General features: G+C 37.6%; 1 protein-coding gene across 4 annotated transcripts in view; it reads right to left on the bottom strand.

Annotated features, from left to right (window-relative positions):
* Positions 1-1386: 1386 nt before the first annotated feature.
* Positions 1387-12894, bottom strand: part of sez6b (seizure related 6 homolog b) — a 269739-nt gene continuing 258231 nt past the window's right edge. Inside the window, exons 10-18 of one of the 4 annotated variants that reach the window (XM_005750354.1) lie at positions 12229-12425; positions 10268-10462; positions 9291-9482; positions 7158-7352; positions 5571-5606; positions 4666-4774; positions 3918-4017; positions 3411-3419; positions 1387-2165 (exon numbers count right to left, since the gene is read on the bottom strand). In XM_005750354.1, coding sequence (XP_005750411.1) covers positions 2136-2165; positions 3411-3419; positions 3918-4017; positions 4666-4774; positions 5571-5606; positions 7158-7352; positions 9291-9482; positions 10268-10462; positions 12229-12425 — 1063 coding nt within the window. In that variant the 3' untranslated portion in view covers positions 1387-2135. The remainder of the gene's footprint in view (positions 2166-3410; positions 3420-3917; positions 4018-4665; positions 4775-5570; positions 5607-7157; positions 7353-9290; positions 9483-10267; positions 10463-12228; positions 12426-12894) is intronic. The other 3 variants (XM_005750356.1, XM_005750355.1, XM_005750357.1) reach the window with 3 other exon arrangements.

Below are 12894 nucleotides of genomic sequence, written 5' to 3'. Positions count from 1 at the left end.
TCTGCTCTAACAGAACGTACGTACCTGGCCCCGCCTACTATCCTCGGAAACGTAAAATGATTGGCTAGAATCTAAAGTGTATCACAGCTCAGGAAAAAAGCACCGAAATAAAGCACCGAAATGTGCGCTGCTTTTCGGTCTGGTTACCGTTTATGTCAGAACCAACACCGGTACCCATCCCTACTCACATATCACCTTCTCAACGCCATAAATACAATTCTGACCTTTCTCCGCTGTGCCCTAAATGAAAAATAGAAGTGGGCAACCCCACGCACTGTCTATGCACCTGCTGCAAAACACAACAATTTTGGTGTGTCAATGCAACCCATTGTGCATGTTACTTGGAGTGGCAAACGACAAAATCAGGGGGAAGTTTGGAAAGCAGCTCTACGCACTGTTAACATTCTGTGCTAGGAAATGTGTCCTCGGCCCCATCTAAGACTCAGTGGCACCGGACAGTATTGGAATATGTATATGTGTCACTAGATTTCTTAACATGCAAGTTGCATAGTTGGGACAAAAAGTTTAATAAAATATGGGACCCATTTATGGCGTATGCCAGTTTGGATATTTCTGCTATTTTCTCACGGGCCCTGGTACAATGCAAGCAAGTCACTGCTGTTTTACATATGTGTATTGTTAATTGTAGCTCATAATCAAAGTGTCTGGAATTTCCATTTATTTATTTGTATTCTTGAGCTGGGTTGTTTGTTTTGTTTGGTTTTGGCTAGTTTGTTTTGTCCTGTTATGTTGGTTTTGTTTAATGATGGTGTCAGTATAAAGCTTAAAACTCAACAAATACATGGAAGGAAAAAAAATTATAGCATACTAAGTGCAAAAAAAAAAAAAATGCAATTCCAATGAAGGCCACTGGATGCTAGATACAAAACCATTCTTGGCCGCAGCTGACGAATGTTCAAATAGCACAGAATCTTCTTAAAGATGGAAAATAAATACTTTATCAATTACTAAATAACATTACTAAAAGTATACTGGTTGTTATGTTGGAAATTATTGCTTCATTATTGCAAACCAATAAGTTTTGAATGTAATACCATGTTACATACAAATTTACTGGCTCATTAATCTGCTAGCATTTGATAGCTAAAGCAGCTGGAGACACAACAGACAACTTATCATTCACCTTATACTATTTTAAAATCTGCCCAAAGTCCACCATCTGAGGTGCACGTGTAATTGGTGCACTGTAATATAAAATTCACTCATAGCCTTGCACTCACTGTCCAATGACAAAGTTTACATTAGCAATAAACTATAACAGCGTTTAATTATTTTCTTCAGTTTTTCAAAGAATTCAGAGAATGAAAAGTTTAAGAAATCCACAAAACTATAAAAGGGGCTTTAATATTTTTTTTCCAGCTTGAGTCATTGTTATCAGATGTAGTTTGTTTTTAAATGGAGCTTTGGAGTTTTGGTTTATCTTCGAGCTCTAGCTGTTTCCCCCTGCTTTCAGTTTTTATGCTAATCTAAGCAAATTATATATTGCATTGATCACTGTGCTGAACATACAGACATGAGAACATCACCCTTTTAGAGAGACAAATATTCCTTCAAAGGTCTTTTATTTAAGACATTTTATTTGTCAAAGAACAGATTCAAGCAACAACAGTTTGGGGATAATCAGATAATTGTTTATACTGTTGCTTTTTTCTAACATTAAAGTGTAAAATCTTAATATACCAATGTACCGCATCCCAACAATCCGTAAGCATTGTTCCTTTAATGGTGCTAGACGACAATGTGTATAATGTACAAAACACAGCCTAACACCTGTGGTTATATGCACTTAATGGCATTGCTTTGCATTGATCCCTCTGCTTTCTGAGATGTTACTTTGCACCGAAAGTTCTCAGGATGTGAGCACAGCGTTAAAAACTGTACAAACTGCTGCTGGACGGTAACTGTTGAAGAACTAGAAAAATATTCTGGTGGCTCAGCTTTTCCAGGGGTGCTGTGGTGGCCTCTGCCAGGTAAATAAAGAAAAGTTCATATTCAGTGTAGAGAAACCAGGGTGGAGGTGTCAAGCGAGTTACCAAAGGAATAAGTGTGGGGGATGTTGAAAAGGCCTGCAGGCATCTTATCTGTCCATTAAACACACACATACATTGGAGTCTTCAGATAGAAACCTCGTATTCTCTGGATTCCTGTGAAGACATTGCACGAGTTTGGTCAGCACTCAAAGCAGTCAGAAAACTAAACCAGTGTACACTATAAAATGGCAGGACAGCATGTTACACAAACATGATGGACAACAATGGAAACAATTATAGTTTTTAAATTATTAATAAAAAAAAACAATAAATGAGCAGAGGAACTTTAAAAATGCAGATAATTTTATAGAGATGCACTACATCAGCGGTCCCCAACCCCCGGGCCTCGGACCGGTACCGGTCCATGAGTCGTTTGGTACTGGGCCGCGAGAGTTGAGGCTCAGGTGTGAAATGTATGGTTTTCAGGGTTTTTATGGGTTTTCAGCGTTATTTTGTTATCGTTTTTATCGTTAACTCTGTTTTCCTGGGTCTTTTCACGTGTGTTATGAATAAATCTTCTTTTTTTCAGTACCGGTACTAGTTTTATTTTGTTGTATTTATCCGCGACACCTTAAAGGCCGCTGCACTACATGGAACAAAATAATACTCATCAACTCTTCTCTGTAACAGAGTCTGAGCTTGGTTCACCCGAATTGTAAAACTCAAAAACCAGTTCAATTTGTTGTTATCTATGATCCACCTGACCTTTACTCACAGTTCCTCTCAGATTTCTCAGACTTTTTGTTTGATTTAGTGCTCCAAATAATTGTGAGTGATTTTAACACCCATGTAGATGCTTAACAATGACAGCCTCAACACTGCATTTAATATATTATTAGACCCAATTGGCTCAACAGCTCAACCACCACTTTAATCACATTCTGGATGATGTTTTTGTCATATGGCTTATAAACTGAACATTTGTGTTTCTCTTTTGTCTGATCATTTCTTAATAACATTTAAATTCACAATAATGGGTTCCACACCACAAAGGCACCCTTATTGTAGATGTTTTTCTTGAAAAAAGGAGTGTGTAGCCCTATAAAAAAGGCTCTCTGTAAACCTAAGACATTGATTGAAGAAAATAGGTTTCACTTCAGCGCTGTAGCCCGGCTGACAGACAATCAGAGATCTGGCTGCTAAAAATGGAGCAAAGTAGAAGTGTAATAAAGCTTGAAAGAAATCCTAGTACATGTACCTCAAATTTGGTCCTTTTGTGACCAAACTGTTATATAGATAGAACAAATGTGCCAATATTTTAGAGTATTTAGGCAAATGAATTCACTTTTGATACACAAATGAGTATTCAGGAAGTATAATCACAAGAGTATTTCACAGGAGGATCGAGGACTGACTCACCTCATTGTTCTTCAGAAATCGGAAGCATGGAAGGTGAACAAAACAGCAACTTAGACACTAAAGGAACATCCTCAGTTGCCATATGTAATTGAAGAACTAAGTGTTGAAAGCAAACGTTTGTTCTTATTTATTAATCACAGGTATGTTACTGTTGCTTCTCCTAAAGGAGATGGTATACTGAAAACTTGGGATGTGTGATCAATATATGATGTTTTTCTCTGATAGTGTCATAGTAGCAACTTTCAGTAGATCTTCCACTCTTGGATTTGATTCAAATCATCGTGGAAAACTTTGTGGTGCTGATGACCCATATTGCATTATTCAGAGATACGCAGCCTGCTATGTAGCCTTACCTTACTAATATAATAAGGGTAGATAATATTAAAATAACATCCATCAGTATACCACAGTACAATGCAAGTGAACCACAAAGTGGTTCTAAATGAATGGAGGGCCATTAGATTTGATAGCGTAACAGACTGACAGCTGTGGGGAATGTTGACTCACCATTGTCTCATAAACTGAGTTATAAAGTGTAGACTCTCCAGTGATATTTTCATATGGTAAGTTGGAGTACAGAGTGAGTCTTAGTGGCTTCCTCTGGAACCTGAGCACATAGAGAGAAGCACACATCAATTAAAAGGAGACAAAAAGAATTAAAAAACAAGAAAAACCCAACAACACTAGTTTGTTAAAACAGCTACTGTTTTCATAAGCAAGCGCTTACAGAGATGTATGTGCATAAAGAACATGACCTTACGTGCTTTAACTGAAAAACTTTATTTTTTACCAAACTCTCATTACTAATGATTATCTTCCACAAAACCCCAATTCAGGTATAAATTAGAAGTGTGTGTTTGCTTTCTGCACCAGTTTGAGGCCACACTCTGGCCTTTTGCTCAACATTGTTCTAAAATCCATGATTCTAATTCCTTGGCAGGTCCTTTCAGCTAAATATATTTTCATTTGCTTTCACTGCATCCCAGTCAGACCAAAGCCCCCCAAATCTCCTTATTTGTGACAGAGTTCAGAAATTTATGTTACTAAAAGCTTGCATGCACATTGCATGACTCTGCATTTGCGCTGATTCTCTCATTGCATGACAAAGAGAGGCTGTAGTATTACTGTGCTGGAAATAAGTGCTTATTCCAAAAATTGTAAAGATTATGCTGTGTATATTTAAATTCTTTTCTCTAGTCATAATGTAATTTATTCTTTTTTTTCCAGCAGCATTTGTCAACTAATTTGGACATACTTTAAAAAATAAAGGTAGAGCCCAATGATGAGGATGAGGAAGAAGGTGATGGAGATGAAGACAGCCAATGCTACTTGGGCTCCTTCCATCCTTAGGTCTGCAGTAGGTACTGTTGGAGAAAAAAAAGATTGTGAAGGTTTAACTTTATTTGCAGCATTTTCATCATGAATTCCTGATTCACACTGAACAGTTGATATTAAGATGGGCCTACTACTTAAAATCTAGAAAGCAGTGATGTGGTCATTAATATGAGATGATAATACTGATGAATTCCTCCTCCTCCTCAGAAGCTTCATCTTCCTTTACTATTGGAGTCCTAGGGTCAGAGCCTTTTAGTCTTTGTGAAGTTTGAGAGATTGAGATTTATGTTCATTGATGGGCCTCCATGTCTTGAAATAACAATATACTTGTTTTGTTTTATTTGGTTGCTTTAATATGGATTCATACATTGACTGAATTAACTTATTAAGACCCAGAGGTTTGCCTGCTAACTGGAACCCAACCAAATGATCACCTTGTAGAGCTGACTCCAATATTACCAGTGGTTTGCAAAGTAACTACCAAGGCAGAAAGTACAGTAATATACGTTTTTCAAATGACAAACTGTGATTTGATGTCTTTAGTTTTATTATACACTCTAAAAATTACAAAAAATGCAAAAGCGTTGAAATAATAGGTCTGTTAATATGTTTGACTGCTATTACACACCTTTACACATATAGTTGAATTCCCCTCCAGTTGCCTTTATTTTTTTTATACAAATTATGATTATATATTGCATATATATTGGGAATATTTCTAGCACAAATGATCCTTTAAACTGTTCATCCCTGATGGTAACTCGTTGTGTGCAGGTAGAATCAGAAAGTTTATACAAAGACTTTTATCTCTGTAGGTAAACTTACCAGCTACTCTGTGCTTATCATACTCTGTTGGGTGGGCTGAGAATACAGAAAGAATGAATGTTAAATAAAAAACAGCAAAAGAAATTAAGAAAATACTTAATAAGGTACCGTTTGGCTGATTTAACTGAATTTTATTGACTATACCACCAGATACACTCTGTCAACAGTGATGAAAGTTTAACAGAATAAAACTTCTTGACTTGATTACATGAAAAATTACATGTGCAACTACAGCCTAACTGAAGGAGACATTTTGCAAGCACAGTGAATACTTTTTTTTATCAACATTTTTTTTTAACTTGCAATCATATATATGCATAATGTTCACAGTTTTGTGGATTGTTATGAGTTTAATTCTATTTAAAATCTAATCTGTCAGCTTACAATTTTCCTGGTTGGTATGTTAATTAATTTAATCTCATCTATCTAAATAAGTCAGCTCCCTTAAAGTTTTCCAGTTAAATTGCTTAAGAAGTGAGCTTTTGATTGTTTGGGCTACCTGTAGTATATCAGGATTTATTTTTTTTAATTTTTTTTTATAAATCAGGTAAAAATAAAAAACTTACTGAAGTGCATTTGGATATACTCCTTATTACTTTATTGTACTGTACATTGCAAAGATTACAGTACAGAATCCAAATGGCAGAAAACTCGCAGGATGATATTGCAAAGGACCAGATGAGATGCAAACACAAGGGCAGAGAGGCTACACCTGGGAGGACAGCCGAAACTATTCAAGACAATGAGACAATGTACGAGAATGGGAAAAATCATTACCAAAATAAACCTGGAAGCATAGAGCAGGAACTATAATTGTAAGGAGATGTATTTTGTTTACTGAAATGTAATTTGTATTGGAATTATTATAATTTTGGTACAAAATGCAACAAAGGGTTGTTGAAACCCTTTTTCTGCTCAGATATACTGTACCGTTTGCAATCAGACAACAAATCAGTTCATTATTTTGTGCATATACAGCAGCTTGACTGTGCAACCTCTGAGACTCCTCTAGTAAAAGCAAATTACAGATGCATACTCTCACTGGAGTCCTGATAGGTCTCTCCTGCCTCGTGGTTGTTTGTTTAACATGTCCTTACTGCACCCTGTATCCCTGAGTTGCCTTGATCAAACAGCAGGCTCAAGGTAAAGGCTGCTCTTTTGTTATTTTAGCCTCCAGACTGGAACAACCTTCTCCAAATTGTCAGGACAAAAAAAATCAATTTGAAAAAAGACAGTTCTTTTTCATCTATGGCCTTTCACTGTGATTGATGTGAGTTTCTGCTTTTCCAAAACATACTTTTTTTTTCTTAAGATGATCTGTCTTTCAGTCTGTAAGATTTCATCATGGTCACGTTAATGTCATCTTTCCAGATCACGTTGCTATTCAAGGTTCATTAATGCCTTTTTTTGCATTTTTTCTTTGACTTTTGTATGTTTTGAATTTGATTTAATATGGAATTTACATTTCCAAATATAACCTTTTTGCTTCTGGCTTGGCCACAACCAGTTTTTCTGAGCTTTTTTCCTTCACATGATCTTAAAAAATGAATTGACAATGTAGAAACAAGTCATGCTGCAGTTTTCTACCTTTGCAGACAGGTGGCAGCCCACTCCACTGGGACGGGTGTCCAGGAACACAGTAGAGAAGAGGTTCACCCAGCAGCTGATGGCCATTCTGGCAGGAATAATGCAGGGTCTCTCCAGCCTGGAAGTGGAGCTTATTAGAGCTGGGCATCCCATAAGTGGGGGTTCCTGGATGATTGCAAGGCTCGAAGGTCTCAGCTGAAGGCAAAGTAATGAAAAATTATGGTCACAACTGTGTAATTAATTAACTCCATGGCAGGTCACAGAGTTGTTGTTAATTAGTATTTCTAACAGAATGCCATTATTTAATCAGTGGGACAGGTGGAAAATTATATTGTCAAGATTTCAATTAAATTATGTTGGTTATTCAGAATCTGCAATCTTGCTGTCTGCAAAGAAAGACAGCATCACTGTCACTCTTACGATATTCACTAATAACTACGAAATGTCAAAATTTCTGTCCTGATGGGAGTTGTGTCCTCCAGGATGACAGTACCACCATTCACAGGACACAAGGTCTTAATTAACGATTTGAAAATGATGAAAATGAGATGAATCATATCCTGCGTTCTTTGTATTCCCCAGGTCTAATTGGAGATTTAATGCACACTGAAGCTTGTTTGGTCTGGTCAGGTGTCCTGCTTGGGTTCTGGTTTTAAACAAAATTGGGTCATTAAATTTAGCATTGATGAAGTTAGTTAGAAATCTGTAAAAGTGCAGTGAATGTCTCTATTTCTACAACTAGGATATTATAATCTGAATAGTAAAAGACTTAAAGTAGTTGATACTAGTTCAGACAATTTTAAAGAAGGCCTTCATACCAGTTTGAAATTAATAAGCAGGCTTAATACTTTCCGTGTAGATAAAGCTTATATTTAGGGTTGGATCAGGTGACCTTGGACCATCGTAGTTATGTTGCCATAGGCTGAGGCTGCTGGGGGCTTCCTATGCTGTGCATTTCTTTTTTTGTATTAATACATATTTATACACTACTATTACATTTACTCACTAGTAACTATGCAATTCTGACTCTTTCTCACATAGAGTACATTTGTCCTGTCTCCCACTGCTCTCTTTTTCTTTCATTTCACCACCAACTGGTCACGGTAGATGGCTGCCCTCGCTGATCCTGGCTATGGCTGACGTTTCTTTCTGGTAAAAGAAAGTTTTTCTTTTTCAGTGACATCAAGGGCTTGCTCGCAGGGGGCAATGTTGGGGTTTTGTCCTGTTATTTAAGGGGATTGTATATAAAAGATGGACATAATGTTGCAGATGAGCAGTCCAGAGTTCACTGGTATGATGCAGAACATTTGCATTTGCGCTGTTTCTCTCATCTGTACCTTGGGCCTCACAGTTAGAGAGCTGACTTCTGTCAATGAATGCTACATACACTGAGTGGTCTTCCAATGGACTTGTGTGTTTCTTAATAAGAAAGGTAAGAAAATCCCAGAAAGTTGATTCTGTTCATCTGGATGCAGCATTTTTCAGTGAGGGTGTTTCTTCACTCATCAGAATGACTTCTTCAGTCTCAGCTGACAGGTGACAGCAGTTCTCCACAACCTTATAAGCAGTGTTGCATAATTACTAAAACTAACTCCAAATGTCTAACAGTTGTCACAACCACAACAACAACAACCTCATTTGTTATTAAAATACAAATTGTGATGATCATTGATCAATGGTGATTACTACAAAGAGAGTTGGGGAATGTCTGCAATCACATCTGTCCATCAGAACTGTTTTCTGTCATATCCAACAGGCCTTGCAATACTATATTATCCCAATAGACCATTGCTCTTAGAGTGCCTGGTTTTTTTGTGTTTCCTAAAATTTCCGAAATTAAAAGTAGGACCAGAGGCACAGCCGTTAGCTCATGTCTTGTGAAGACTGATGCCCTCTTTACTTTTCATTTTAGGCTTTTACAGTTTTTTTTTAATTCACAGTTTATTTATAAAACTATAAGCTCTCATTAAAAGTGGCACAAGTACAATGGCTACATGCAGACCCATAAGACAGAGCTTACATATAAAGCTTACAAATACCTTCACACACCAGAAAAATCTCCTCATGAAGTCTGTCTACTAATTTCAGTCATCTACAGTAATTATTAAAAGGGAAGGAAAAGTGTGTACGTACGCAGGCATCTAGGTAGCTTCTGGCTCCACCTGGGGCCTGATGATCCCCGACTGAAGCAGGTTAGCAGGCTGTTTCCAGACAGAGTGAAGCCCTTGTTGCAGATATACTGAATAGTTGAACCTACGGTGAAATGAGTACCTGACAGCACCCGTCTGCTATGCTCCACCTTTCCAGGGTCAGTACAAGACACCACTGGGAGGACAAAGAAACAAAGATTGGTCATTACTGACCAACTACTGACCAGCATCCCAGAAGTGCTCATTGGGGCTGAGGTTAGGACTACAGGGAAGCCATTCCATAATCTCTACTCCAAATTCTGGAGCTTGTCTCTGATAAACTCTGCTCTGTGGGGGCGAGTGTGGAGTTGAGATATGGGATTACCACTGGTTGCAGAATCTCATCTTAATAGCTCTCCTCATTGAGGTTGCCTTTAGTGATTGTTTTACCAGTCAGGGAGATGTCGTCCCACACCATCACGTCTTCTCTACTTTACAGCCTGTCTCTGATATTGTAGTTACAACTTTGCCTTCAATCTGGAGATAAGAGAAGGGCTCACTCCAAATAATTCTGCAGATTGGTTTTGTGGAACACCAGCTTGAAGTTGCACTGTGACACAAGCCCTATCAAGATCATTCAAACATGGCATGCTTGAAGCAGACATCAAGTGACCACTGTAGCAGGGTCCATGCTCACAGGTGGTCCTAACCTGGGGTGATAATCTAAAATGTTTGGAACTGGCAGAGAAGATTTGGCAAGTTTTTCACGGGTGCTGCTCAAACCATATGTATTTTTCACTCACAGGTGCTTTAACGCAAGGAGTCACTGCTTTCCTCTGTTTTATATTCTATATGATTAACGGATTAATTAGACAAAAACACAGATTAACAGTGAGACAGTTAATTGTTTATCACTAAATACAATTTTTTTAGCTGTAGCTCATCTGGACTATTGAATTTTGACCTATACCAATTTCTCACCTCTTTCACAGCTCGGGAGATCGCCGCTCCAGGTGAGGTCCCACTGGCACATGAGTAGTTCGGAGCCTACCACCTGATAACCAGGGTAACACTGGTAAGTCACTACGGTGCCCTGAACCAACTCAGGGTGAGATGTACTCTTCCAGCCATTAGAGATCTCAGGGAGCTCAGGGCAAGTGTCATTACGAGCTACTTCTGCAGGAGACAGCAAAAAGAAGAAGACAAAAATCTGATGGATGTAAGGTTCGACTGAAAGGTGCTTTACAAGACTTTAAAGTTCTTTCTATCTTTTACTAATGTCAATTAATCAGTCTCTCTGCCTTTCAGTAATTATGGCTAAAATAATGTTTGAAGATACTGTTTTAAATCCAAAATGTCCATGTAATGTGATATTTTTGCATAACTTGGAGAGAAACTGAGAGTGTTTAGCTAATACATTAGTAGGCAATTTTTTGGCCCTGCTCAAGATGTATGGATGAATCTTGTAACTCTGGGTCAGTAGTGATTTTTGTGCTTGAAAAAACCTAGTGGTGGTGGGTGGCATTCCTATAACAACTCCATTTAGTACTATGTTCCTGCAGTAGTAAATGTGTTAGTTCTTTGGAAATTAAAGTTATCTAAACCTATTGTGGAAAAGTTTCTGATAGGACTGGGATCACCTGGTACACACATGCTCCTCAGAAGATTTCACTATAAATAAATCGATCCATCTTTTTTTTTTTTTTTTTAAATTGTCCATTTAAATTTGCTTTATGCTTCTCACCTTGCAAAAACAATTAAACACTGTAAACTTAAAGCCACTTTACTGATGATTTCTATTCTCATTTCTTGTCTATGCAACAAGAAATAACATTGATTCTTATAACATACAAAAGTATTATACATTGGTATTGTTTTCATATGTTAGACAGCTGTGTGCTGCTGTGTGTTGAGCAACATTATGAAATTTTACAGAGACATTAAAGTATGTATGAGGTGGACTCTTATTCCTATTGTGCACAAAAGAACATGCAACCAGCGAATTCTGTGCAGTGTCATTCTACCATTTGGTTGGTGGTTTGTAGATGTGGCTCATAGCACATAAAACATCTAAAACCTGAATATCTTAATTTGTCTTCAAAGCTTAGACTCAGTTGTTGACAGTATTTTCCATCATTTTAAATGACCTGTTCTCTGGGCAAACTGCCATACCTGATTGCTTTCCTCTGCTCATTCCTACATAACAGCACTCTTCTTAGGAGTCTAATTTCACCAAACACGCCAACGTAATTGCATCTGGGCACTAGACAAGCAGAATTCTCCAACACCTGTCTGTTTTGATGTCTTGTGTTTACATTACTCCAACATGTTTCATGAACCGATTGTAACAAGCTTTCCCTTTCCTTTGCTGGTAATCTGTATTCCGTAGCTTTCCTTTTCCTCTGAATTTATTAGCTCTTATCAGATAAAGTGTGGTTGCTGTGGCATGGTGCTGCACTAATGACACATTCTGTCCAAAACCAGGAATGGCCTCTTATTGCTTCCACTTTTAGGTGCATCAGCGAAAATGAATTCAAACTTTTTCTTTTTGCCCAGCTTTTTGCTTAATAATAAATATGTGTTAGAGGAAATAAGTATGAGGCTGCAGCTACAAAAATGCATTGACAGGAGCGTAAGTTTTGTGGGTGATCCACTAAAAATGCAGCAACATCATTGCAGTAATGACAAGCATTCTACCCACTTCTGAGATGAGACACATAGAGGTGTTTTGCATTGTGTAGTGATCCCAGTGTCAAAATGTGACTAAAAACCTGAAACACTGCAAAATAGGTTTCACTTAAGGTTTAGCTTTCAGACAATGTCATCGTTTGAGTTTAAAGAAAAACCTTCAAAACCAGTGTACAATGTATCTGGTTTAAAATTCACATGTAGAATATGGCAGAATGAATATGAGCTGAGGCACAATTGTGCCTAAGACTTACCAAAGAAGTGGACCACAAAACCATTTCCATAGCCATAGACGTTAGTGGCAGGGTCAGACTGAAACTGGATGGTGACATCTGCAGTGGAGGTGTAGAGCTTAAAGCGGGACTTTGATCCTCCATACTGACCCAGCAGTTTGGCTGTAAGGTCATCCCCATCATAAAAGGTCAACAGGTCATTCTTCCCGATATTTAACCTGAAACAAAAATACAAAGAATAAAGTTTTATCTCTGTTAGTGATATTTAGTATTTTATTCTTTTTTATTTATTTTTTTGAAGGTACTTCATTCCTCCTCTCTCTGGCCTCACCTTTAAATTGCACCTTCTCCACGATAGATTTCCGACAGAGCTTAATGTTAATGGTAGGCCTCATAATGTGCTCATACATTTTTAAAATGACAGCAATTACTCAAAGAGAGTGAAGACAAATCTGAGCCACACAAAGGTTACATATTACTAATGTAGAGTATTGCATTATTCATCAGGGGCAGCATAGGTCTGGTTTCTCACTGCAGAGAACAACATCAAGATTTTAATGCGACATTAGTCTAAAGTAAGGTCGTGGTTGATGACCAGAAAATGCACACTTAAAGTTCACAGTAAACTGAAAGTACAGGGAGTGCAGAATTATTAGTTGTATTTTTGAGGAATAATTTTATTATTGA

Source organism: Pundamilia nyererei, unplaced genomic scaffold (assembly GCF_000239375.1).
Source record: "Pundamilia nyererei isolate P.nyererei 1_Seehausen unplaced genomic scaffold, PunNye1.0 scaffold00270, whole genome shotgun sequence".
Lineage (NCBI taxonomy): Eukaryota > Metazoa > Chordata > Actinopteri > Cichliformes > Cichlidae > Pundamilia > Pundamilia nyererei.
The sequence above is the reverse complement of the archived record's forward strand: the minus strand, read 5'-3'. Positions and strand labels throughout refer to the sequence as shown.